Below are 27,681 nucleotides of genomic sequence, written 5' to 3'. Positions count from 1 at the left end.
GACTGAGTCTGCGTCTCTCACATGGATAGGTAGACCATTCCATAAAAATGGAGCTCTATAGGAGAAAGCCCTGCCTCCAGCTGTTTGCTTAGAAATTCTAGGGACAGTAATGAGGCCTGTGTCTTGTGACCGTAGCGTACGTTTAGGTATGTACGGCAGGACCAAATCAGAAAGATGGGTAGGAGCAAGCCCATGTTATGCTTTGTAGGTTAGAAGTAAAACATTTAAATCAGCCCTAGCCTTAACAGGAAGCCAGTGTAGAGAGGCTAGCACTGGAGTAATATGATAAACATTTTTGCTTTTGCACGCTTTGTTAGCCTAGATAGCTATGTCTCCTCTCCAACGAAAGTGTATTGCTATTTGAACCAAGCCTCTATTAGCTTGGTTTCTGCTGTTTGACTAAATGAGATGTCCCTTTGATATAAGCAGTGTATTGCTATGGGTTGCCGGGGGCCGGACTGCAGGGTAGGGGGAGGGGTAAGGTGCTCGACAAGGCGAGGGTAAACTAGTTATGATATGTTGTACCTCTTCACTCATTACAACGTTCCCACTTGCCTGCCCTCCCTAACACCCTCTCCCCCTGTAGCTACGGAGACACCCCCCTCTCTCCACATCTCCAACAGACACTAGCAGCTCTTGAGTGCTTCTGCTTCCTCTGAACATTAAACAGGTCAGGGCTCTTCTCTTCCCAGATTGCACTACAGCACAGCGTTTCCATGGCTGCCTGCGTTGTCATGGGAGTCAACCTGAGATGCTCTAACAACAATGGAGTGGAGTTTGTCTGAAAGAGACTATGGTGTATGTCTGTCTGTGGAGGGCCCTGTAATGGAGACCTGGGGGAGACAGTCTAGAGACTGACTGAAAGACTGACTGACCAGCAACCATTCCAGTTCACTATTGGGGTTTGTAGTCCCAGGGCTATAAATTATATTTTGTCCCTTTTGAGATCAGCAATCAAGTTATCTTTAGCTCCTAAATGATGCCATTGTAATAGCATCTTTAAACAGAATCCTTAACAGCAGCACCAGGACATTCTGGCAGACAGAGACTCTTCTGATTAATAAGGCACTAATCCTGTCGTTGGAGTGTAAATACACTTTTTGTCTCTCCCACTTCTAACTGGTTTTCAGTACAATATATATTTATTATATATTGTATTATATCTTTATCTGATATATTTGTCTGTCTTTGTCTTGACCATTTTTGTTCCAGATGAACTGATGTTATTTAGCACTCTTCAAATAAAAGTTGCCCTTTTTTTACAGCTCTCCTCACAGCTGCACTTCTTCTTCCAAAAGCCTCACATTCCATATGCTACAGTTTCCTGGAAACGTGTTGAATTGCTGAAATCTGTGATACATTTTTATAGGTACATTTTCTTGGATCAGTCCATATTACTATCTTGGATTTATGAGCAATGATTTTGGTTTGTTCCAAGGATAATTCATCAATGCAAAGCCATCTTATGCATGAAAATAACAGATCCTTGTAATATTGACCACAATGTTATGGAATGGGCAGACATGGAGTGTAAATGGACAACCATGTTGAGTATTGTTAGGCTATACAACGCTGTATGCAAACCTCATCACTGCAGCTTGATACAATGGAAATAGAAACCTGACTAATGACTGGCTGAAAATAAATGCTCACACTACTAAACCCAGATGGATTCCCTTAATGGTACACAATTACCCACCTCATTGTGTCTCCCTCAGCAGTGTTCAGAGAATATGACAGTGGTGGTCTGACTCAAGAAAAATTGTATAGATATCCTCTGTGGAAATCCCTCTAAGCCCTTGTTTTGGTTCAAGCTCCAGCCTTTGTCTTTGCATGGGTAAATCACTGTTACATTTGCCCAAAGCTCTGAGGAAAGAGAGGAGAGAAGGAGGAGAGAGGGAAGGAGGGGAGAGGTGAGGAAAGGAGGCGAGAGAGAAGGAAGATGAAGGAAAGGAGAGAGGGGAAATGGCTCACTAGCATGAAGCAGCACTATACTGTTCAAATGTGATCAAATATTAAAATGTGTTTCTGTATTGAAAGGTAGAGGTAGGACTACTGTATCTTCTCTGATAGGCTAAAACTATAAATCTTGCATTGCGAATGTATAGCATAGACTCAGTAGTTGACTCATAATCTTTAGTTGACTCATAATCCATAAGGCAATGATGTCTTCAGAGAATCACTTAGTAGGCATTCATATACAGTACCATATGTTTTCATGACAAAATTGTGTTTGTTGGACTGGCCAGCTCAGAAGACCTCCACTCTGAAAAAATGTGCTGAATGTGGAGCTTTAGGCTTAGAGAGTCAATGATGTGACATGTGGCTGCAGGCAGAGGGTGGGCTTTTGAAGGGGTGTCAGGATAGTGAGAAAGATAAGGAGCTGGCTTTCGCTCTCTTTCTGCAGCCCTCTCCAGAGGGTGACAGGACTGGAGGCTGAACACACACACACACTCCTCCAGCTGCTGCTTTTAGTCCATACATCCTGTGGTTGGATCATTTTTATTCCTTATGAGCTCAGGAGGCCAGGCTCTGTCCATCTCTCCTATTGTAGCTCCCCTGTAGTGATGGAGTCAGCAGAAAGAGAGCCTGCTAGGCCAGACAATGTTATTGTCATGGGAGCAGAGAGCACATGTATACACAAACAAAATAACACAGACATCATTACCATTTTGATGTAAAATTATTGTCCAGGCAAATCTGTTAATGCTTTCTAGGGGCTCATATTGCACTAGAACATTCAGTTTGTTAATATTTCTTCTCCTCTTTCTGTTTTTCTCTCCTCAGATGCAAATGAGAGGTCAGCCAAGAGATTCTCTGTGGATGGAGTCTTCAATTATACCTCTCTGCTCCTCAGTAGGGAAGATAACATGCTCTATGTTGGAGCACGAGAGGAGCTCTTCGCCCTCAACCTCTCTGATATCAGCAGAGTCAAGCTACAACGTAATGTAAGTGGGCACGAGTGTGTGTCTGTGTGTTTTGAGAGACATTCAAGAGGTTGCCTATTTTTCATAAGTAGTGGATATTAGACATAGTCATAATTGATACTATTTCTGTGCAATAAAATAAATTCATCTGGGAGTATGCTTCAAAACGAATAATCCATCTGCATAATGAAATAAGTATCAACATGGCATATGAATGGCACCTGTTAATAATGACCTCATATAGTGGAGGTGGATTGGGACTTGACCTTCTGCATGGCCACCACCTCAGCTCACCACAGTAAGTCTAAACATAGTGCAAATCAAAGTAGACACAACAGCCCAGCGGCCCTAGCTGAACTATTGAAACATATTTGTAGTGTTTCTAGAGGTGCTATGTAATACCCTCGGCGCTCAGATACACTTCACAACAGTGTTGTATTGTAGTGTTTCTCTGTGTGCGTGCTTGTGTGCATGAACAGTAACCGTGGAGTCAGGGTGAGGATGTGTGGAATTATATAATGTACATGGTTGGTGTATAACATCTTGTGTACACTGCTCTTTTTTACAATGTTCTACAGTAATACATATGAATATATATATATATATATATATATATATATATATATATATATATATATATATATATATATATATATATATATATATATATATATATATATATATATATATATATATACACACAGTGTATACACAGTGGGGCAAAAAAGTATTTAGTCAGCCACCAATTGTGCAAGTTCTCCCACCTAAAAAGATGAGAGGCCTGTAATTTTCATCATAGGTACACTTCAACTATGACAGGCAAAATGAGAAAAAAAATCCAGAAAATCACATTGTAGGATTTTTAATGAATAATTTGCAAATTATGGTGGAAAATAAGTATTTGGTCACCTACAAACAAGCAAGATTTCTGGCTCTCACAGACCTGTAACTTCTTCTTTAAGAGGCTCCTCTGTCCTCCACTCGTTACCTGTATTAATGGCACCTGTTTGAACTTGTTATCAGTATAAAAGACACCTGTCCACAACCTCAAACAGTCACACTCCAAACTCCACTATGGCCAAGACCAAAGAGCTGTCAAAGGACACCAGAAACAACATTGTAGACCTGCACCAGGCTGGGAAGACTGAATCTGCAATAGGTAAGCAGCTTGGTTTGAAGAAATCAACTGTGGGAGCAATTATTAGGAAATGGAAGACATACAAGACCACTGATAATCTCCCTCGATCTGGGGCTCCACGCAAGATCTCACCCCGTGGGGTCAAAATGATCACAAGAACGGTGAGCAAAAATCCCAGAACCACACGGGGGGACCTAGTGAATGACCTGCAGAGAGCTGGGACCAAAGTAACAAAGCCTACCATCAGTAACACACTACGCCGCCAGGGACTCAAATCCTGCAGTGCCAGACGTGTCCCCCTGCTTAAGCCAGTACATGTCCAGGCCCGTCTGAAGTTTGCTAGAGAGCATTTGGATGATCCAGAAGAAGATTGGGAGAATGTCATATGGTCAGATGAAACCAAAATAGAACTTTTTGGTAAAAACTCAACTCGTCGTGTTTGGAGGACAAAGAATGCTGAGTTGCATCCAAAGAACACCATACCTACTGTGAAGCATGGGGGTGGAAACATCATGCTTTGGGGCTGTTTTTCTGCAAAGGGACCAGGACGACTGATCCGTGTAAAGGAAAGAATGAATGGGGCCATGTATCGTGAGATTTTGAGTGAAAACCTCCTTCCATCAGTAAGGGCATTGAAGATGAAACGTGGCTGGGTCTTTCAGCATGACAATGATCCCAAAAACACCGCCCGGGCAACGAAGGAGTGGCTTCGTAAGAAGCATTTCAAGGTCCTGGAGTGGCCTAGCCAGTCTCCAGATCTCAACCCCATAGAAAATCTTTGGAGGGAGTTGAAAGTCCGTGTTGCCCAGCAACAGCCCCAAAACATCACTGCTCTAGAGGAGATCTGCATGGAGGAATGGGCCAAAATACCAGCAACAGTGTGTGAAAACCTTGTGAAGACTTACAGAAAACGTTTGACCTCTGTCATTGCCAACAAAGGGTATATAACAAAGTATTGAGAAACTTTTGTTATTGACCAAATACTTACTTTCCACCATAATTTGCAAATAAATTCATTAAAAATCCTACAATGTGATTTTCTGGATTTTTTTTCTTCTCATTTTGTCTGTCATAGTTGAAGTGTACCTATGATAAATTACAGGCCTCACTCATCTTTTTAAGTGGGAGAACTTGCACAATTGGTGGCTGACTAAATACTTTTTTGCCCCACTGTATATGCCATTTAGCAGATGCTTTTATCCAAAGCAGCTTACAGTCATGCGCGTGCAGATTTTACGTATGATTAGTACTGGGAATCAAACCCACTATCCTGACATTGCAAGCGTCATGCTCTACCAACTAAGCTACAGAGGACCACAGCTGTGTTCTTTACAGCTCTGTGCTGTGTCTTTGTAATGTATGTTGACACTTCCCCTCCTCTAGCTGACATGGAGCACCCATGAGAGGAAGAGAGATGAGTGCAGTTTCAAAGGCAAAGACCTACAGGTGAGGACATTGCGCTGTATTTGTGGAACTCCAGTGGCAGTGTTTACACTTCCATGCCAGTTCTCAAGCTCGTTTTGTGCCGTAGTACTGAAAATGAACTGCCAGTAGCAATGGAAGTTTCCATTTAAGTTGTACATTTCCATTCAGTAGTGATGGCCTGCGTACATTTTTTTTTATAGCCAGACAAATTGCTATGCATCCCATCTAAGCAACCCCTCTGTGATTGTAGAGAAACCTCAATACTGTGGGAAGTACAGTATATTATCAAATGGCAATATTGTATGATTGATTCCTGGTTTGATTGATGGGTTGGGGGACAAAGGCTCATAGACCAGGATCTTGAAGAAGACACTAATCAGTGTTCTGTGTGAGACAGTCACTCAGACATTTTGGACACTGCTAGCAACAGGCCTCCCAGGCTATTTGAAAGCAATTCATTCTGGTAATGTGGAAATATGCTTGGAGGGTCACCCAATGAGCTACTCCACTCAACTTGAGGAACTTTCCCTCCAGAACGGTTTGTGGGAACCTATGAGTCATATTAACGATGCTCTCTCCTCTACTGTGTCTTTAATGCAGACTGATTGCTTCAATTACATCAAGATTTTACTGCGTGTGAACAGTACCCATCTATACGTGTGTGGAACCTACGCCTTCAGTCCAATCTGTGCGTACATAGTAAGTGTGTGTTTGATTTCTTAGCATACAGTTCCACCATGCCTGTGTGATGTAGAGAGAACCACCATGCCTGTGTGTTGTAGAGAGAACCACCATGCCTGTGTGTTGTAGAGAGAACCACCATGCCTGTGTGTTGTAGAGAGAACCACCATGCCTGTGTGTTGTAGAGAGAACCACCATGCCTGTGTGTTGTAGAGAGAACCACCATGCCTGTGTGTTGTAGAGAGAACCACCCTGCCTGTGTGTTGTAGAGAGAACCACCCTGCCTGTGTGTTGTAGAGAGAACCACCCTGCCTGTGTGTTGTAGAGAGAACCACCCTGCCTGTGTGTTGTAGAGAGAACCACCCTGCCTGTGTGTTGCAGAGAGAACCACCCTGCCTGTGTGTTGCAGAGAGAACCACCCTGCCTGTGTGTTGCAGAGAGAACCACCCTGCCTGTGTGTTGCAGAGAGAACCACCCTGCCTGTGTGTTGCAGAGAGAACCACCCTGCCTGTGTGTTGCAGAGAGAACCACCCTGCCTGTGTGTTGCAGAGAGAACCACCCTGCCTGTGTGTTGTAGAGAGAACCACCCTGCCTGTGTGTTGTAGAGAGAACCACCCTGCCTGTGTGTTGTAGAGAGAACCACCCTGCCTGTGTGTTGTAGAGAGAACCACCCTGCCTGTGTGTTGTAGAGAGAACCACCCTGCCTGTGTGTTGTAGAGAGAACCACCCTGCCTGTGTGTTGTAGAGAGAACCACCCTGCCTGTGTGTTGTAGAGAGAACCACCCTGCCTGTGTGTTGTAGAGAGAACCACCCTGCCTGTGTGTTGTAGAGAGAACCACCCGGCCTGTGTGTTGTAGAGAGAACCACCCGGCCTGTGTGTTGTAGAGAGAACCACCCGGCCTTGTGTTGTAGAGAACCACCCGGCCTGTGTGTTGTAGAGAGAACCACCCGGCCTGTGTGTTGTAGAGAGAACCACCCTGCCTGTGTGTTGTAGAGAGACCCACCATGCCTGTGTGTTGTAGAGAGAACCACCATGCCTGTGTGTTGTAGAGAGATGTAATTAGTCATGTAATTCACTCTGTCAATCAAGGTACAGCTTTTCTTCTCTATTTTACAGTATTTCCCCCTGGAGACTGCATTTTATTTCTCCTCAAATCAGTGTATTCCAATTATACCCTTTACAGATGTTTAGTGAGCATGAGTGGCTCTGAGTTGTATGAAAACGTTTTAGAACACACACATTTGAAAGGAAGTGCATCTTTAAATGTGTTCAGCTGATGGAGCAGACAGGTCTCTGAGGCCATGCAGAATAACATTGACATTTCCATTTAGAAATATTGACAGTCAAAGAACATCTCAAATCCCCTCTGCAATAATTCAATATGGGAGAGAATACATTAAGGGAGGAGGGAAAGTCTCTTGGCAGAACTTTAGGTTGTGAACCAGGATTCCTGAGCGTCTCCTCCTCCCAAGTCTCCCTTCTTATCAAAACCACTGAGTCTCAGCCCACACAGAGAGATATACAGTACTTTATACAGACAGTCATGTCCATCCCTCTAAGCAGCCCTCCTCATCTTCCCCATCACCAGATCATTTCTAAATGGAATCATATAATAACATTTACTTAAATAGAGATACTGTTTATCAAGTGTGTCTCTATAGCATTGGGTAGTAACAAGCCTTTTTTTGCATTGTGACCACACAATGTGACAAAACCACGTTTCGAAACAACCCTGGTTTGAACCACCCCAAAGGGACCAGCTGCGACCAACCAGTGTTTCCTTCCCCATCATTTGGGCCATAGTGCAGTAGAGAACACTGGCCAGAAGGCAGTGGTCAGTGTAGATTACAGCCCTACATTTTCTCAAGTCTCTCTCTCTCTGTCCGTCCTCTCCAGAACACAGCTGACTTCACTCTGGTGAGGAGCCAGACTGGGGAGATAGTGACAGAGGACGGACGTGGCCGCTGCCCTTTCAACCCTGAGTACAAGTCCACTGCCATCATGGCTGGTAGGTACACTATAGGGGTCACTTATGTCAGGGAAATATGTTTGACTTCCATAAGACTGAGTACACAATACATACTGTACACAATACATACTGTACACAATACAATATATACATAAACATACGACAACACACTGTTGACATACTTAATTATAGATTCATCAATGATAAAGTTGGAATGTATATCTTACAAGAGTTCATTCTTGTGTGTTCCGTACAGTAAACATATTAAGAGACAATGCTTTGATTTTAGATTCAAGGGTTTGTTATGAGTGACACAGAGTATCCTTGTCTCCTGGTCCAGATATTGTTTGTTTTCATCTTATTCTTCTTTACATTATAGATGGAGAGCTGTATGCTGGGACGGTCAGTAATTTCCAAGGAAATGAACCTATTATTTACAAGAGCCTGGGCCAAGGCGCTGCCCTAAAAACAGAAAACTCCTTGAACTGGCTTCAGGGTAAGTTCAGGTCTTCAGGCAGCTAGCTATCTTGAAGCTGCTTCATGCCATGTTCTAATGTTTGTATACATAGCTGATAAGATAAACATGGATAAACAGTTTTCCCCTAAACATATGCAATCAGTATTTGAAGACCTCAGGCTGTACATGATAAATTAAAATGAACATAGCTCTGAAGAAATATAGGTGTTCCCATGGTATTTTGTCAATTTCAACATGCAGAAGTTATCAGAATTCCTGTTACAAAATTACTGAATCACCAGAAGACGTTGTGAATGTAAAAGACATGTCCATGTCCTAGAATACATGGTTCTAGGTTGACATTTCACCCTGTGGTTATGTTGTTGTTCCTCCAGACCCAGCCTTTGTGGGCTCTGCCTACATTCAGGAGAGCCTGCCCAAAGGCAACCCAGTGGGCGATGATGATAAGATTTACTTCTTCTTCAGCGAAGCGGGAAAGGAGTTTGAATTCTTTGACAACACCATTGTATCGCGCATCGCTCGCGTGTGTAAGGTGAGTGACGCTTCAACGGAGATGGCCTGTCTAAAGAGTGTCTTTTCCCCTTGAGCAAGGCTCTCCAGCAACGCCACCCATCTTCACCTGCCCCACCCATTTCCACTCAATTTATTGGAAGCTATCAGAGCAGGAGAAGGGTGTGTCAGTTTGTGTGTGTGCGTACTTCTGTGTGGTGTGTTCATGTGTGTGTGTGAGGTGAGGGATTTAAGGGTGGGAGAGTCGTGTTCACAGGTTTGTCTGGGAGGGACACAGGGGCTTGTGTTACAGAAAACCATTCCTCCTGTGAGTTCCCTCTGTTTGGGCCCTTCTCTCCACATCTCCTCCTCCGCTCCTCCACTCCACTCTTATCACATTTCAGTGATCATTAGCATTCAGCCAGGATTCACAGCAGACCTAAAATGGCTTCTCCTTTTGCACATTTTTTCCTACACCAACCTGCAGACAAAGGTGTGTTGTACTGGAGGAAGTCATAAAATCGAACCTTACCTGCAAACCTTATGCCTAACCCTAACATTAAATTAACAAAAAGCTATTTTTATTCTTTATGAATTTTTACGATATAGGCGATTTTGACTTTGCCGCTGGCCCATCTAGTGGAAATCGCTCAGCTCGGCCTCCAGGACAAGATTCATCCCAGTCAACCTGCTCATTAGATAGATGCACTACAAGCAGCTGAAATATTTAATTTTCTAGTATTTTAACCTAAAAGGAATGGTTTCCAATCAGTTTAAACATGAATCTCATCTATTCTCTGTGACCGAGAATCTCCCCTCAATTTGACAGCATGGTCATGGCCTCTTCTTTATCACAGCTGTAGTATGGTCAATCCAGCCAAAGAAAGTGTGAAATACTAGATGACAGTTTTATAGTATCCACCCCTCCTTCCAGGCTTTGCATTTCCAGCAGTCAATCTTCAGGGAAAGCTGGCTGTTGATGTGTGTCTTTTAACAGTGCATTTCTTAGCTTTTTCATTTTATGAAGAGATAAGCAGTACCATTGCAGTGCTGCCAGAGTGGACAGTGAGGGACATACAGTGAAGGGAGGAGCCTGTGTGACTGAGTCCAACGCTCGTGCAGACAGCACCTTGTCATCCTTCATATAGCAAACAAGCGTAATGAATCTACCAACGCCCATTATCAAACTTAATTAGAAAATATTAACCATGTGGATACGTGAAATAGAGCTCTGCTTTGGGGCCAGCTCACAAGTCATTTTCAATTGCATCTGTGCCTTTTAAATGTAATTTCCTCTTTCACCACACATGCACTAAACTAATTTAAACAGAGGAATGTTTTTTTGCACTTTAAGAGGCTCCATATGTTGCAGTTCCAATGGAGGGATATTTTTACTCGTTTATATTTTTCAAACAGGTAGCAGACACGCTGAGACAGCTCCTAGTAATAGAATTTTGACGACTCAAGGTGCCTATCCCTTCCAGGCTCTGCAGGCTGCAAGCTGAAAGGCTTCTCTACAGTAACTGTCTATCTGCAGGTGTTTGTCTTGACACTGAGTGACATTCAGATGGACACTAGTCAGTCTGCCACTGTCAGAGTGAGGCTGCAGGACACACCCTTTCTTCTACTCTGAAATAAAACACAGGGTGGTGGTGGGCAGGTCAGCTGTCAATCACAGGGTAGGTTTGAACTCCGAGTATCTTAGCACCTGGTTTTTCTTATCCTCACCCCATACAAGCCACTATAGTGTGTATGTTAGGGAGTTCCCCTTTTAAAGCTTTAGGTTTGGGTGGTGCAATATGTGTTGGTGAAACTGTAGACAGTGTACCAGGGACTTTCTTTAAACTAGGGTACCAGTGAGGATTTCCTACAATGTACAACATGTTACAGCTGTTGATGAGTCCATTGATGATAATTTTTTCATGTCATTACATTAAGATATAAGGAGGGATCATAGCTATATTCAATACAATTTAAGAGTTGATTTAATACCTATGTTTAACCCTTTATCTTGGTTGGTCATGGTTCTTGATGAAATCATGTGACATAAAACCTTACTTTTCTGACCTTGCATTTATGGCAGTGTAAGTTGTCATTATATTAAGCATTAATCAGTTAAATTAGACATTGAACCCTTTAAGAATCCTGGATCTAGCTGTCGGACAGTTTTTGTATAGAGAAATGCTGTGTAACTACGTAACCTTTCGTGTGTCCTTATGTTACGGGGTGAAAACTGATTTCATGAGCACACAAATCCAAAATATTGTATGACTTGCAAAATGGAATGCTTCTAACAGAAAGAGTCACCATAGCTTGATACTGAAAACCTAAATCGATACTGTCATTAACGTGGTTCTTCAATAATTATGCATAATACTTGTTGGATGCGTATTTGGTGTCCAGCTAATTAGTTATGTCGTGATAGTTTCATACATCATTATCTGATCCAGGAAGGAATTTTCCCAATGTTTCATGCTCTATTTTCAGCTGGCATTAATGCGACGCTAGTGTCAAACGCACATTAGTTTGCAATTTTGCCATGTAAAAACTGATGCACTGGCATTTTTCCGCCCTAACGCCAGGTTCGGCAATTTACCTGTCTTTTATCAGCTCGCTTGTGCTCAGATGGGCGGGGTAGAAATATTTGAGGTGTGTCCTTAAAAACATGATCCAAAGTGCTAATTTCAGGCAGCCCTGAAAGGTATATTTTAGACCAACCAAAAAATGTATTTATTTAACTAGGCAAGTCAGAACAAATTCTTATTTACAAAAGACAAAAGGCAAAAGGCCTCCTGCGGGGACAGGGGCTGGGATAAAAAAACAAAAGGATAAAAAAAGATTACAAAAATAGAATTATAGGACACTACATAAAGAGAGACCTAAGACGACAACATAGCATGGCAGCAACACCACGTGACAACAACATGGTAGCAACACCACATGACAACATGGTAGCAACACCACATGACAACATGGTAGCAACACCACATGACAACATGGTAGCAACACCACATGACAACATGGTAGCAACACCACATGACAACATGGTAGCAACACCACATGGTAGCAACACAACATGGTAGCAGCACAAAACATGGTACAAACATTATTGGGCACAGACAACAGAACAAAGGGCAATAAAGTAGAGACAACAATACATCACACAAAGCAGCCACAACTGTCAGTAAGAGTGTCCATGATTGAGTCTTTGAATGAAGAGATTGAGATAAAACTGTCCAGTTTGAGTGTTTGTTGCAACTTGTTCAAGTCGCTAGCTGCAGCGAACTGAAAGGACGAGCGACCCAGGGATGTGTGTGTGCTTTGGGGACCTTTAACAGAATGTTTTAGCGGTAATGCAGTTGGTTATGCCATGAATCTTGACAGCCGAAACGCAGCCTACCAAGCTAGCACAGTGGACCTGGGCCGATTCTGGCTGAGAGTTAGGGCATTTGGCTGAGAGTCAGACTCGGCCGACCCCATGTGGCCCGAGTCTGGGCCGCCTTAGGCAGTATTACTTATGGCTAGGATGCGGGGATTGAGCTCGGGCTGATTCTGGTGTGAGTTATTTGGCCCAAATGTATTACTTGGGGCTCAGGCCGATTGGGGCGACTCTCTGGCAGATGATTACACGGGCCGCTTTATATAATAAACATTTCATTATTTATTTTTCCATATTTTCTCATTGTTTCTGTGATCAAAAAATACAATTAACATTTAAATGAAATTGTTTAAGAGTCCTGCTCAGTATTTTAATATTTTCATACTTTGTGCAAGGCAATTTTGTAGGTGGAGCCCGAGTGCCGCAGTGGTCTATATGGGGCTTTGGCTTTTTTTTGTCCTGCCCAATGCAATCGCGAAGTACAGTGAGCTGGCGTTCCCTTTTTATGTATGCATCATAGGCAGGCCTACATAATTTTAGCCATGCAGGTCCCATTTTGGACGTGCTTAAAACCCCCTCCATGATGAAGGCTATGTGTCCATGCACATCATGAAACGAGCGATGAGAACCTTGGTGAATACCGTTGAACCTCGTATTTAGAAGTGATGTGTAAAAATGGCTTGTTTTCCGTTTCATATGTTCAAAACACAAGCCCTCCCTTAGGCCTACTATTTAAAAAAAAATATATATATATATATATATTTCACCTTTATTTAACCAGGTAGGCCAGTTGAGAACAAGTTCTCATTTACAATTGCGACCTGGCCAAGATAAAGCAAAGCAGTGCGACAAAAACAACAACACAAAGTTACACACGGGATAAACAAACGTACAGTCAATAACACAATAGAAAATCTGTATACAGTGTGTGCAAATTAAGTAAGGAGGTAAGGCAATAAATAGGCCATAGTGGCGAAGTAATTACAATTTAGCAATTAACACTGGAGTGATAAATGTGCAGATGATGATGTGCAAGTAGAGATACTGGTGTGCAAAAGAGCAGAAAAAACAAATATGGGGATGAGGTAGGTAGTAGGTTGGATGGGCTATTTACAGATGGGCTGTGTACAGCTGCAGCGATCGGTAAGCCGCTCTGACTGCCGATGCTTGAAGTTAATGAGGGAGATGTAAGTCTCCAACTTCAGTGATTTTTGCAATACGTTCCAGTCAATGTTAGCAGAGAACTGGAAGGAAAGGCGGCCAAAGGAGGTGTTGGCTTTCGGGATGACCAGTGAAATATGCCTGCTGGAGCGCATGCTATGGGTGGGTGTTGCTATGATGACCAGTGAGCTGAGATAAGGTGGAGCTTTACCTGGCAAAGACTTATAGATGACCTGGAGCAAGTGGGTTTGGCAGCGAATATTTAGCGAGGACCAGCCAACGAGAGCATACAGATCGCAGTGGTGGGTAGTATATGGGTTTTTGGTGACAAAACGATTGACACTATGATAGACTGCATCCAATTTGCTGAGTAGAGTGTTGGAGGCTATTTTATAAATGGCATCGAAGTCAAGGATCGGCATGATAGTCCGTTTTTACGAGGTTATGTTCAGCAGCATGAGTGAAGGAGGCTTTGTTGCGAAATAGGAAGCCGATTCTAGATTTAATTTTGGATTGGAGATGATTAATATGAGTCTGGAAGGCGAGTTTACAGTTTAACCAGTCACTTAGAATATATGGACAACTATAAATACCTAAGTCAGAACCGTCCGACGTAGTGATGCTCGGTGGGCGGGCGGGCGGGTGCGGGCAGAAATTAGTTGAAGAGCATGCATTTAGTTTTACTAGTGTTTAAGAGCAGTTGGAGGCCACGAAAGGAGTGTTGTATGGCATCGAAGCTCATTTGTAGGTTTGTTAACACAGTGTCCAAAGAAGGGCCAGATGTATACAGAATGGTGTCGTCTGCATAGAGGTGGATCAAAGAATCACCCGCAGCAAGAGCAACATCATTGATATATACAGAGAAAAGAGTCGGCCCGAGAATTGAACCCTGTTGCACCCCCATAGAGACTGCCGGAGGTCCGAATAACAGGCCCTCCAATTTGACACACTGAACTCTATCTGAGAAGTAGTTAGTGAACCAGGCGAGGCAGTCATTAGAGAAACCAAGGCTGTTGAGTCTGCCGATAAGAATACAGTGATTGACAGAGTCGAAAGCTTTGGCCAGGTCGATGAAGACGGCTGCACGGTACTGTTTTTTATCTATGGTGGTTATAATATCGTTTAGGACCTTGAGCGTGGCTGAGGTGCACCCATGACCAGCTCGGAAACCGGATACGGTGGGTACGGTGGGATTTGAGATGGTCGGTGATCTGTTTGTTCACTTGACTTTCGAAGACTTTAGAAAGGCAGGGCAGGATGGATATAGGTCTGTAACAGTTTGGGTCTAGAGTGTCTCCCCCTTTGAAGAGGGAGTTGACCGCGGCCGCATTCCAATCTTTAGGGATCTCAGATGATACGAAAGAGAGGTTGAACAGACTAGTAATAGGGGTTAAGACAATGGCGGCGGATAATTTTAGGAAGAGAGTGTCCAGATTGTCAAGCCCAGCTGATTTGTAGGGATCCAGATTCTGCATCTCTTTCAGGACATCATCTGTCTGGATTTGGGTGAAGGCGGGGGGGGGGGGGGGGGGGGTCTTTGGGCCAGTTGCTGCGATGGGTGCAGAGCTGTTAGGTGGGATTGGGGTAGCCAGGTGGAAAGTGTGGCCAGCTGTAGAGAAATGATTATTGAAATTCTCGATTATCATGGATTTATCGGTGGTGACAGTGTTTCCTGGCCTAAGTGCTCAGTGGGCAGCTGAGAGGAGGTGCTCTCATTCACCATGGACTTTAGTGTCCCAAAATCTTTGGGAATTAGTGCTGCAGGATGCACATTTTTGCATTCCTAACTGAATGTGTATATTGGTTCCTGACGCGGGGACAATTCGAAGCTAGTGCAGTGAGCCACAGGATGTTTTTGTGCTGGTCAAGGGCAGTCAAGTCTTAGTTCTACATTCTTTGAAAAGGGCGTGCTTATTTAAGATGGTGAGTAAGGCACTTTTGAAGAACAACCAGGCATCCTCTACTGATGGGATGAGGACAATATCCTTCCAGGATACCCGGGCCAGGTCGATTTAGAAAGGCCTGCTCGCTGAAGTGTTTTAGGGAGAGCGTTTGACTGTGATGAGGGTTGGTCGTTTGACCACGGACCCATAACGAACGCAGGCAATGAGGCAGTGATCGCTGAGATTCTGGTTGAAAACAGCAGAGGTGTATTTAGAGGGCAAGTTGGTCAGGATGATATCTATGAGGGTGCCCATGTTTACGGATTTGAGGTTGTACCTGGTAGGTTCCATGATAATTTGGGAGAGATTGAGGGCATCTAGCTTAGATTGTAGGACGGCCGGGGTGTTAAGCATATCCCAGTTTAGGTCACCTAACAGTACGAACTCTGACGATAGATGGGGGACAATCAATTCACATATGGTGTCCAGGGCACAGCTGGGAGCTGAGGGGGGTTTATAAAAAGTGGCAACAGTGAGAGACTTGTTTCTGGAGAGATGGATTTTAAAAAGTAGTAGCTCGAACTCGGGCATAGACCTGGATAATAGGACAACTCTGCAGGCTATCTCTACAGTAGATTGCAAGTCCACCCCCCTTTAGCAGTTCTATCTTGATGGAAAATGTTGTAATTGGGGATGGAAATTTCAGGCCTTCATAAGCCTTCCTAAGCCATACAATAATGAAGGCTAGTTCAACAGCAATGCCTGGCTTTTTTTTATCCTGGTGATTTGATGATATCATTACATTTTACATGTATTTATTTGTTGTTTAAAAAATATATATTGCTTGTTTTTATTAGAAACAATATTATTCAAATTATTTACCTTCCTGGTTCTATGGTTAAAATGTCTGTGGAGTGCATGCTATGCAACTTTTGGAGATGTGATCTGATCTGTAAGATGGTTACGATTATGTTCATAAACCAGTTCTAGGTGAGAGCAGTATAACAGTTAGGGGACATTCTCCCTTTCGCTTTACAGTACATTGGATCTTTCTCCAGCTACTGTGAAAAGTTTGGATGTGCGTAAAACCCTCCATATTCTACATTGTTTGAAGATTACATGACCATGTGGAGAAATTATTGTAGTTGTAGTTGATTCCAAGGCAATACATAAAAGACGGTAAATGCAGAACTTGAAGCAACCACATATTTTGCCATGGAGCTTGTTCTGATTGGCCAGTGAGGGGCTAAGCCTCAACACATCACCACCTTCCGGAGACACCTGAAACCCCACCTCTTTAAGGAATACCTAGGAGAGGATAAAGTAATCCTTCTCACCCCCCCCCCCCCCTTAAAAGATTTAGATGCACTATTGTAAAGTGGCTGTTCCACTGGATGTCATAAGGTGAATGCACCAATTTGTAAGTCGCTCTGGATAAGAGCGTCTGCTAAATGACTTAAATCTAATGTAAATGTAACTTGTTTATTCATCTAAACCCAGCCCTTTTGCACCAACGCCAGCAAGTGCGCCGATAATTGTGATAGTGAAAATAGCTAAATTATTTCTGACTCACCCCTGAACCTATAACGCTACCACCTGCACTTACCTTATTGTTAAGTTTAATATAGAGCCCCGAGTCTACTGTGCGCAATTGTGTAGGATAGACTATTGCGCAACACCCAATGCTATTCATATGAATATCCTGGATATAATGATGACAAATTACATAACTTATTCACAATATGGTCTGGGAGTGAAATAACATGACAAATACATTTTGTTTTCCGTGTTAGACCTGCAATTTTACAAGGGCCTTGCAGTAACCTACTTGAACTTTCATTTGGAGCGCAGAAATTCAAGTACTGAAATAGGCCTACCTTGAAAATCGGACATTTCCTTAATTTGGTGCTTCAAAAGCAATTGTAATTATTGTAGCCAAATTATAAGTTACCTGCTCCCTTATCAGTAGCGGTGCGTGGGTAAAATCACTGGCCAAGCCAGGAAAACAATAGCCATGTTACAACCTGTGTTGTGATAATTATGTTTGCTCTATAATCTGTTAGTTCATATGCCTTGCCACCATGACATAGTGCATTCGGAAAGTATTCAGACCCCTGGACCTTTTCCAAATGATGTTACGTTACAGCCTTATTCTAAAATTGATTAAATCGTTTTTTCCCCTCATTAATCTACACGCAATATCCCATAATAACAAATCGAAAACAAGTTTTTAGACATTTTTGCAAATATATTAAAAATAAGAAACTGAATTATCACATTTACATAAGTATTCAGACCCTTTACTCAGTACTTTGTTGAAGCACCTTTGGCAGTGATTACAGCCTCGAGTCTTCTTGGGTATCCTTCCCCAGGTTGGCACACCTGTATTTGGGGAGTTTCTCTCATTCTTCTCTGCAGATCCTCTCAAGCTCTGTCAGGTTGGATGGGGAGCATCGCTGCACAGTTATTTTCAGGTCTCTTCAGAGATGTTTGATCGGGTTCAAGTCTGGCCTCTGGCTGGGCCACTCAAGGACATTCAGAGACTTGTCCCGAACCCACTCCTGCGTTGTCTTGGCTGTGTGCTTAGGGTCGTTGTTCTGTTGGAAGGTGAACCTTTGCCCTAGTCTGAGGTTATGAGCGCTCTGGAGCAGGTTTTCATCAAGCATCTCTCTGTACTTTGCTCTGTTCATCTTTCCCTCGATCCTGACTAGTCTCCCAGTCCCTTCCCCTGAAAAACATCCCTACAGCATGATGCTGCCACCACCATACTTCACCGTAGGGATAGTGCCAGGTTTCCTCCAGACGTGAGGCTTGGCATGCAGGCCAAAGTGTTCAATCTTGGTTTCATCAGACCAGAGAATCTTGTTTCTCATGGTCAGAGTCCTTTAGCTGCCTTTTGGCAAACTCCAAGCAGGCTATCATGTGTCATTTGCTGAGGAGTGGCTTCTGTCTGGCCACTCTACCATAAAGGAGGCCTGATTGGTGGAGTGCTGCAGAGATGATTGTCCTTCTGGAAGGGTCTCCCATCTCCACATAGGAACTCTGGAGCTCTGTCAGAGTGACCATTGGGTTCTTGGTCACCTCCCTCACCATCGGGTTCTTGGTCACCTCCCCCGATCACTCAACTTCTTCCATTAATATATGGGGACCTTCAATGCTTCAGAAATGTTTTGGTACCCTTCCCCAGATCTGTGCCTCAACACAATCCTGTCTCAGTACTCTATGGACAATTCCTTCGACCTCATGGCTTGGTTTTAAGCTCTGACATGCACTGCCAACTGTGGAACCTTATATAGACAGGTGTGTGCCTTTCCAAATCATGTCCAATCAATTGAATTTACCACAGATGGACTCCAATCAAGTTGTAGAAAGATCTCAAGGATGATCAATGGAAACAATGAGGAAAAACATTTATTTGATCAATTTTAGAATAAGGCTGTAATGTAACAAAATGTGGAAAAAGGGAAGCTGTCTGAATATTTACAGAATCCTCTGTAGGCCTAAGGCCGAGACAAATAAAAATCAGTGGCAGAATACATTCAACCACACCTTTTTTGTTTCATCACAAAACCGGAGGTCTGTCTGGTGAAGTCCACAAGGCATATTGCATGTAACAAACAGTTACGTGACCTACAGAATGGTCAAGCAAGTTAATGTTTCCAACATTTTCAAACTACTAAACAACTATTGATTTCGAACCATGGAGAGTTAGGCTACCGCAATTCGCAAGGAAAACAGGAGCTGCCTCCAATATTCCAGCACCATATAACTTTAACAGTTCACCATCATCAACTCACCTACACTTAGCCTAATACAGTGACAACTAAAAGATACCACAAACTACTGACGACACTGATGTGGCTGTCGATGGTCCTGATTCCTCTGTGTGTGTGTGTGTATGAATACTTATGTAAATGTGATTTTTTTCGTTTTTAATTGTTAATAAATTAGTTTTAAAAATCTAAACCTGTTTTTGCTTTGTCATTATGGGGTTTTGTGTGTATATTGATGAAAAACAATTTAATCAGTGTTATAATAAGGCTGTAACCTAACAAAATGTGGAACAAGTCAAGGGGTCTAAATACTTTTCAAAGGCACTGCATCTCCATCCATGGCTAATGGAAAGGGACAATTTTAGCTAGCTAGCCTGTGGAGGACAACAACACAACGAGATGCAACAATTCAAGTTTTTTCTGTCAGTGATGTTTGGTTTTTCATGTGATTTGTATTCATTAGCGATCCCCATTAGTTCCTGCCAAGGCAGCAGCTACTCTTCCTGGGTTACAGCAAAAGTTAAGGCAGTAATATACATTATAATAAAATGTGTATATATTTAAATACATTTTACAACAGATTTCACAATACATTAAATGTGTGCTCTCCGGCCACTACACTACTACAACACACAATCAAGGTGTGCATGTGTGTGTATTATGTTTGTGTGTGTGTGTATGTTATGTGTGTGTATGTTATGTGTGTTTGTACCCGTGTGTGTGACTTCACAGTCATCGCTGTTCCATAGTCCTCACAGTTTTTAAAATCTGATTTTACTGCTTGCGTGAATTACTTGATGTGGAATAGACTTCAATGTAGCCATGGCTCTATGTAGTACAGTGCGCCTCCCATAGTCTGTTCTGGACTTGTGGCATGTCTTGTGGGGTATGCATGGGTGTCTGTGCTATGAGCTAGTAGTTTAAAACAGACAGCTAGTAGCATTCAATATGTCAATACTTCTTACAAGAATAAGTAGTGATGAAGTCAATCTCTCTTCTACTTTGAGCAATGAGAGATTTGACATGCATATTCCAATTGGTGTGGAGCCAAATCCAAACGGTCTTTCCTTGACACTTTTTTTGGTGCACCAGGATCATTGACAGTTTAGCTCGCTCAGTTTAGCTCAACGCTGATTGGCTAATATTTTATACTTTTTTTTAATCAAGGGAGGCCAAATGCCCCCTTGCATTCAATGCTACAGGTGGCAACAATATCATACTCTTTTTGACCAGACAGCATCAGATAGATGAGCTACAAATACAGAGACAGAGGGGCGCTGTTTCCCTCACTCGGATGCTTTATCTGGTGAAGTACAAAATATACATTATTTTATGTTTTTGCCTTTTTTTCTTGGTATTTTGTGGGGGGAGGCCTGCTTATAATTATCCGTCATTTCATTTTATGTATGTTTTTGTGAGACATGTGGCCGCTTTAGTTTGTTTCCAGCCCTTCAATTGAAGGGTGTTGCGCTACTCTGTTGCGGTAAAATCACATGCGGTTATTATGAGGACAACAACTTCAACGTGGCTTTCCATACAAATCCTTCCATTACAAAAGGAACCTGGTTTTTGGTCACTTTCTCATGATAAAAACAGAGATGGTGAGATTAATGCTACCGCTATTCATGGCTTTATAGGCTTACTGTGTGCCTGCATCGGCCACATATGCTACAGAAAAATTGGCATGCATGCATCCAATCTATTTAGTCAGGCAATGTCCACATTATTCACACATTTTAGAATGTAATAATAATTTGAATATCAATGATTTGGCAAGCCCTGAAAAAAAAAATATATATATATATATTGAAGTGGTAATTCCCTACTTGCTTGTTTGGCCTCTATATTAGGCCCTATATGTACAATTATATAAATTATACAATTGCATTGGTGTCCTTAAATTACAAAAGTTCCTGAAAGAGCTTGAATTTGACTCATCAATGTCTGTATGAACCCTGCTTAAAGAATGTATCATCCTAGGCCTTTGTTGTTGTATTGGTGGAGTTATGGGCCTATTCACTTTTATTCCTCTAATTACACATGCACAACTGCATGAAAATGCTTTTATTTTTGTTTCAAACCATTTTGAAAAATATATCCCAATGTCACACATTGGCCCCATTATCTATAGAAAGATCCACCAATACTGCATCTTCCTCATCAGCATCTTCCATTACTTAAAGTCCATCTCTCTGTCTTTAGTTGACTATCTCTGATGTTTATTCAGGTGTTTAGAGTAGAAGTTCTGCTCCAGTGAGGCCAGCTATGGAATAATATATAGCTTTGTGGAAAACAGAAAAAGCTTTGGTACTATCGAAACTCTTAAAATTGTGCATCTGTGTTGGAAAGGGAGGCTTATGTAAGGGGTTAATAAATTGAGTGCTTTCTGTCCAATATTCAGGAGGAGACTTTAGGTACACACTATCTCTAGTATAAAATAATAACTAGGTAGACCAGGGGGAGCAGAGCAGGGAATATACTGTATGTAGCTCATTATCTGGCTGGGTTACTACAGCAAGTAATTGCTTCAGAAACTCAGCATTAGTCACGTGTCATTTCCCTTTCCCATTCAGCGATGTCATTTCCTCTAATTAATGTTGGGCTGACGGGGACTCGGACGAAGGCACACGTTAAAGGGCTCTGGGTTATTTAGACTTCTTTATGTTTCTTTTTAGTCCTCTGAACAGTGCTCTGTGAAGATGACTTATCGTTGCTCCCTCAGCCTTTTCAATCTCCTTAGATCTATGTCCCAGACAAGAATTTAAATAATTGCTGCAATCCGAGCAACAGACTCAAGTGTATGTAAACAGACAAATTATATATAGTTTTTAAATTGTATGTACCCACACAATTCCTGTACAGCCAACTATCTGTGAAAAGTATAGGCATTACATTTCTTAATGGAAAAGTTGTGCAGCTATATTTGCATCGCAAGCCAACCCGGTATCATGCTCCCATAGATGACCCCACCCACCAGGCAGGTTAGTGTCACAGGTTCAGAGAATTGTAGTGTCAGTGGAGAGTCATTGTGTGTGAGCAGTGTCCTTTTTTCTCTCTCTCATTGAAAAGCATTTGGTGCCCCCAGTGTTCTCCTCTCATCCAGTTGTGATGTCTTATATTGTTTTCTTGACCTAGAATTCTATTGACCCAGGGGGGGATGTGTATTATGTCCACAATCTGTTGTACTCAGTCTGGTGGTTTCACTATAGGATTATTGTTTCTCATGTAAGTAAATTCAAACAGTGCCTTGTTTACATTGTTTGTTTAGTTTCGGGGTAAACAACAGGGTGTAGAATAATTTTAGGGAAATTGGTTGCCATGATATCATTCAGACTCGTGTTTATTGCAGTAGGGATTATAATGCGTTCTCACCACTTCCACTACTTTTACAGTTTACACATACATGCTTGTGCCCTCTACTGGACACTGGGTTACTATGACTGCGGGTCCATGTAACAGAGCTCTGATTATATTACAGGGTGACAAAGGAGGAGAGAGGGTGCTGCAGAAGAAATGGACCACCTTCCTTAAAGCCCAGCTCCTGTGTTCACTGCCTGATGATGGCTTCCCCTTCAACATCATCCAGGACATGTTTGTGTTGACACCCAGCCCAGAAGACTGGAAGAACACTGTGTTCTACGGGGTCTTTACTTCACAGTGGTGAGGACATTATCACTTATACATCATGCAAGAGTATATAAGCACATTGATTTGGATAATGAAAGCTTCTGTGTCTGAGTTGATATTTCACTCATCTCCACATTAAACGTTTCTCCATACAACAGCTCACTGTCAGTTTATAGCACATTATTATTGACCCAGTCATTGCCAAACAGCCAAATTTCCATTCCTTCTGTTCGTCTATGGTGTATTTGAGACGTTATTGATCAAGTACTGCATACAGTGGCTTGCGAAAGTATTCACCCCACTGGTGAAATGTGTACTTACATTCTGAAATCTTGCTCTGATTTATCATCCAAAGGGTCCCAGAGATAACATGAAGTGTCGTTTTGTTAGATAAAATCCTTTTTCATATCCTAAAAAGGTCCATATAGCATGCACGATCGATTTTGTATTTCCACTTGTTCAATTTGCAAAGAAAGGAATCTGTGAAAATCTAACCCTAAACGTTGTTTCAACCAGTCAAATCACGTCTGTATGTATTCCTCAGAGATCCTAGAACGTAACCAGACTTCACTATATCATTAGGGGTGTAGTATATCCTATAAGTCACCAAATTTGGTCAGAGAGCGACGCCTTCATGGCATGCGGGTGGTCTTTACTTGATCGACTCGAACTTTGTCAAATAAGCACCAATCGGGGTCAAACCAAGCTAGCTAGATAGCCAATGAGCTGGGCTTTACGGGAGTATCGGAAACCCTGTATCTGTCGTAAAATGTAGCTAATAACCTTGTGCTACAGCATGCCTTTTCCTTTTGGACAAAAATTATAAGAATATTCAGAGTTATGAAGTTATGAAAACTGGTTGTTTTGCAAATGTTGAACTTATAATATGGCTACTAATACTGGAAAAACTAAATCAAAGTCCAAGTATACAGATTTGACGATATTCTTGCAGAAAAATGTAATATGAATGCAAATGTCTCCTTCACGATTTGCCCAAATGTACCTGGGTGACTTCACACTAAATGTCATGTCGTTCGCTCATACTTCAAGATCCGTCTGAAACTTTGGACATACACTGCTGCCATCTTGTGGACACCATCGGAATTACAACTAGAGTGATGGCTAGAACTGGGACCTTTGTTGCATTTCAAAGATGGTGGTAGAAAAAAAAGTACTTTTTTTCTTTGTATTTTCTTCTACCAGATCTATTGTGTTATATTCTCCTACATTCAATTCACATTTCTATTCACATTTCAATTCACATTTCACATCACATTTCCTTCTCGAATATGCATATCCTTGCTTCAGGGCCTGAGCTACAGGCAGTTAGATTTGGGTATGTCATTTTAAGCGAAAATTGAAAAAAAGGGGGCTATCCAATAAATGTGTTAAGTCATACCACAGATTCTCAATTGGATGGAGGTCTGGGCACTGATTAGGCAATTCCAAGAAATTTAAATGTTTCCCCTTAACCACTCAAGTGTTGCTTTAGCAGTATGCTTAGGATCATTGTCCTACTGGAACGTGAACCTCTGTCCCAGTCTCAAATCTCTGGAAGACTGAAACAGGTTTCCCTCAAGAATTTCCATGTATTTAGCGCCATCCATCATTCCTTCAATTCTGACCAGTTTCTCAGTCCCGCCGATGAAAAACATCCCCACAGCATGATGCTGCCACCACCATGCTTCACTGTGGGGATGATGTTCTCTGTGTGAGAGGTGTTAGGTTTGCGCCAGACATAGCGTTTTCCTTGATGGCCAAAAAGCTACATTTTAGTCTCATCTGACCAGATTACCTTCTTCTATATGTTTGGGGAGTCTCCCACCTGCTGTTTGGCGAACACCAAACATGTTTGCTTGCTTTTTTCTTTAAGCAAAGGCTTTTTTCTGGCCACTCTTCCGTAAAGCCCAGCTCTGGAGTGTACGGCTTAAAGTGGTCCTATGGACAGATATTCCCATCTCCGCTGTGGAGCTTTGCAGCTCCATCAGGGTTATCTTTGGTCTCTTTGTTGCCTCTCTGATTAATGCCCTCCTTGCCTGGTCCATGAGTTTTGGTAGGCGGCCCTCTCTTGGCAGGTTTGTTGTGGTGCCATATTCGTTCCATTTCTTTATAATGGATTTAATGGTGCTCCGTGGGATGTTCAAAGTTTCGGACTTTTTTTTTTTAACCCAACCCTGATCTGTACTTCTCCACACCTTTGTCCCTGACCTGTTTGGAGAGCTCCTTGGTCTTCATGGTGCCGCTTGCTTGTTGGCACCCCTTGCTTAGTGGTGTTGCAGACTCTCAGCCTTTCAGAACAGGTGTATGTGTACTCAATTTAAATTACAAGTTGTAATGCAACAAAATAGGGATGAATACTTTTGCAAGGCACTGTATTCGTTCAGCACTACTGTCAGAGTAAAGAATAGGATGATTTTAGGAAAGAGGAACATTCTGTAGCCTCACTGCTGTGTGGTGTTTTCCCAGGTATAAAGGGGCCTCTGGCAGCTCAGCAGTGTGTGCCTTCACCATGGACCAGGTGGAGAGGGCCTTCAGCGGCCGTTACCGTGAGGTCAACCGGGAGACCCAGCAGTGGTACACCTACAACCACCCTATCCTTGATCCACGGCCTGGAGCGGTGAGTTACCACTGCCCTCTGCTGGGCAGCTTACACAGTATAAGTCAGTGGTTCCTAACCTTTTTCGGTTACTGAATTTTGCTCTGCCTGGAGTACCCCTGAATTATCCCCTCATGTGTATTTTACCAGTAGGCCTATGGTCTCATGAGTCTTAAGTATCCCCTGTGGATAGGCCAAGTAAGTCCTAGTACCCCTGGTTGGGAACCACTGGTATAAGTAACCTGCAGTAGGCTATACTAAGCCAACCACGTGTTTTCAGATTGGATGTGTTCTAGCCTGCCTCAGACACATCAGCAATCTGGACTGAACATCAGTGATTAACCAGCTATCTGTCTCTCTGCTGTCACTAGCAGCCTTCTTCCCAGAAGGCCTGATATTATCAAAGCTGCCACTGCTACGGCTGCTTTAATTTCCTGGCAGACTTATCACGGACACATCAAATCATCAACTGAAGGATACAAACACATATTTAGGAGGATAGGCAGGGGGTAGTAGTAAGCTTGTGTAGTGTGTATTTTTGCCCAGTGTGTGCTTATGAGACTCCCTGTGTTCTCTCCACAGTGCATCACTAACGCAGCCCGGGAGCAGGGCATCTCCTCCTCTCTACATATGCCTGACAAGGTACTGAACTTCGTCAAGGACCACTTCCTGATGGACAGTGTGATCCGCAGCCAGCCACTCCTGCTGAAACGCAGCGTCCGCTACACTCAGATAGCTGTCCACCGGGTCCAGGCCATCCACAAACACTACAATGTGCTCTTCATTGGAACAGGTACTGTAAACGTAAACCGCCTCAGCCGACAGAACTTCTCCCCTATCCTCTTCTGTATGAGAGACAGAGCTATAGCAGACATTAACCATCCACTGCTCTGTCATATGTCTCTGGCAGATGATGGAAGACTCCACAAAGCCATTAATGTCAACAACAAGATGCACATCATTGAAGAGATGATGCTTTTCACTGACCCCCAGCCTGTACAGCACATTGAACTGGACTCTGAAAAGGTACAGTACAGAGAAAGAAATCTGTTTATTTCTGGAGCATGTCCTCATAGTGGGAGTAATAATGAACTCACTAAATGTCAGCACTGGCAGTTCAGGGGTCTCATGAGCCGTGAAGAGAGCCGGAGCCTAGGGGGTAGCTTAGCTCACGTTCATTGAGATAATTGCATGCAACTTCCTCTCAGGGGAATTGAAAAAAATGAGGTCCTGTGTTACTCTGTATTGTTACTCGGTTTGTTCCTCCAGCATTGGGTTTGTCAAGGGTACAGTGTTGACATTGTTTTAGAGAGAGGTAAATGTCTGCTAATATGTGACCCAGATACCTATTCCTCCCTGGCCCCTGACTGACTGTCTGGTGGTCTCCTCTACAGGGCCTGCTGTTTGTGTCCTCCTACTCTGGCCTGGTGGAGGTCCCGGTGGCTAACTGCTCCAACTACCAGAGCTGTGGAGAGTGTGTCCTGTCCAGAGACCCTTACTGTGCCTGGGAAGGGAGGCAGTGTCTGAATGTCAGGCTGGGTGGGCTAGATAAGTATGTTTCCCACAGACCACCAGCCTCCATACATTACATTTCTATGGTCCACTCATGGACATGTAGGTGTTGCTCATCAAAGAGATACTAGCCTTGTATTAGCATGATACCAGATAATGGTATAAACTAGTTAGATGCTAAGCCCTCATAATGACTGATAACTTTTCGGGACATTAGAGCACACCAAAGAAAAAGTGACAATATAGGATAATGCTCAATGCTGTCTGCTTACAGTACATGCTGTAGTCTGTAAAGACCTGTTATGTGTAGATTGTCAGAGGTACTGAGACACCCATTTGTCTGATTTACCCCATTTGTCTGTGTTCTCAGCCACTGGCAGCAGGACGTGGACGAGGCAGACACATCCGTTATCTGCAACAAGACACAGCCCAGCCCTCGCTTTGCTAAACCCCCACCCACACGTAAGTACTGTACCGTTCCTGCTGGATTAAATCATCTCAGCTCTAAACTGTACCACTGTGCTCTACTCTGGAACTGCTGCATACGCCGCATTTACATTCCGAAGAACATTTTCTTCCAATGTCCCCTACCATGATTATCAACTCCAAGCTTATTTAGTGTGTTAATTCTCATCGCAGTCC

General features: G+C 42.8%; 1 protein-coding gene across 1 annotated transcript in view; it reads left to right on the top strand.

Annotated features, from left to right (window-relative positions):
* Positions 1-27,681, top strand: part of LOC139584675 (semaphorin-4B-like) — a 102,854-nt gene that overhangs the window by 69,829 nt on the left and 5,344 nt on the right. Inside the window, exons 3-14 of the mRNA XM_071416791.1 lie at positions 2,788-2,948; positions 5,449-5,511; positions 6,091-6,189; positions 8,069-8,180; positions 8,521-8,637; positions 8,994-9,151; positions 22,783-22,964; positions 25,398-25,548; positions 26,110-26,320; positions 26,438-26,553; positions 26,922-27,079; positions 27,410-27,501. Coding sequence (XP_071272892.1) covers positions 2,788-2,948; positions 5,449-5,511; positions 6,091-6,189; positions 8,069-8,180; positions 8,521-8,637; positions 8,994-9,151; positions 22,783-22,964; positions 25,398-25,548; positions 26,110-26,320; positions 26,438-26,553; positions 26,922-27,079; positions 27,410-27,501 — 1,620 coding nt within the window. The remainder of the gene's footprint in view (positions 1-2,787; positions 2,949-5,448; positions 5,512-6,090; positions 6,190-8,068; positions 8,181-8,520; positions 8,638-8,993; positions 9,152-22,782; positions 22,965-25,397; positions 25,549-26,109; positions 26,321-26,437; positions 26,554-26,921; positions 27,080-27,409; positions 27,502-27,681) is intronic.

Source organism: Salvelinus alpinus, chromosome 9, assembly GCF_045679555.1.
Source record: "Salvelinus alpinus chromosome 9, SLU_Salpinus.1, whole genome shotgun sequence".
NCBI lineage: Eukaryota > Metazoa > Chordata > Actinopteri > Salmoniformes > Salmonidae > Salvelinus > Salvelinus alpinus.
The sequence above is the reverse complement of the archived record's forward strand: the minus strand, read 5'-3'. Positions and strand labels throughout refer to the sequence as shown.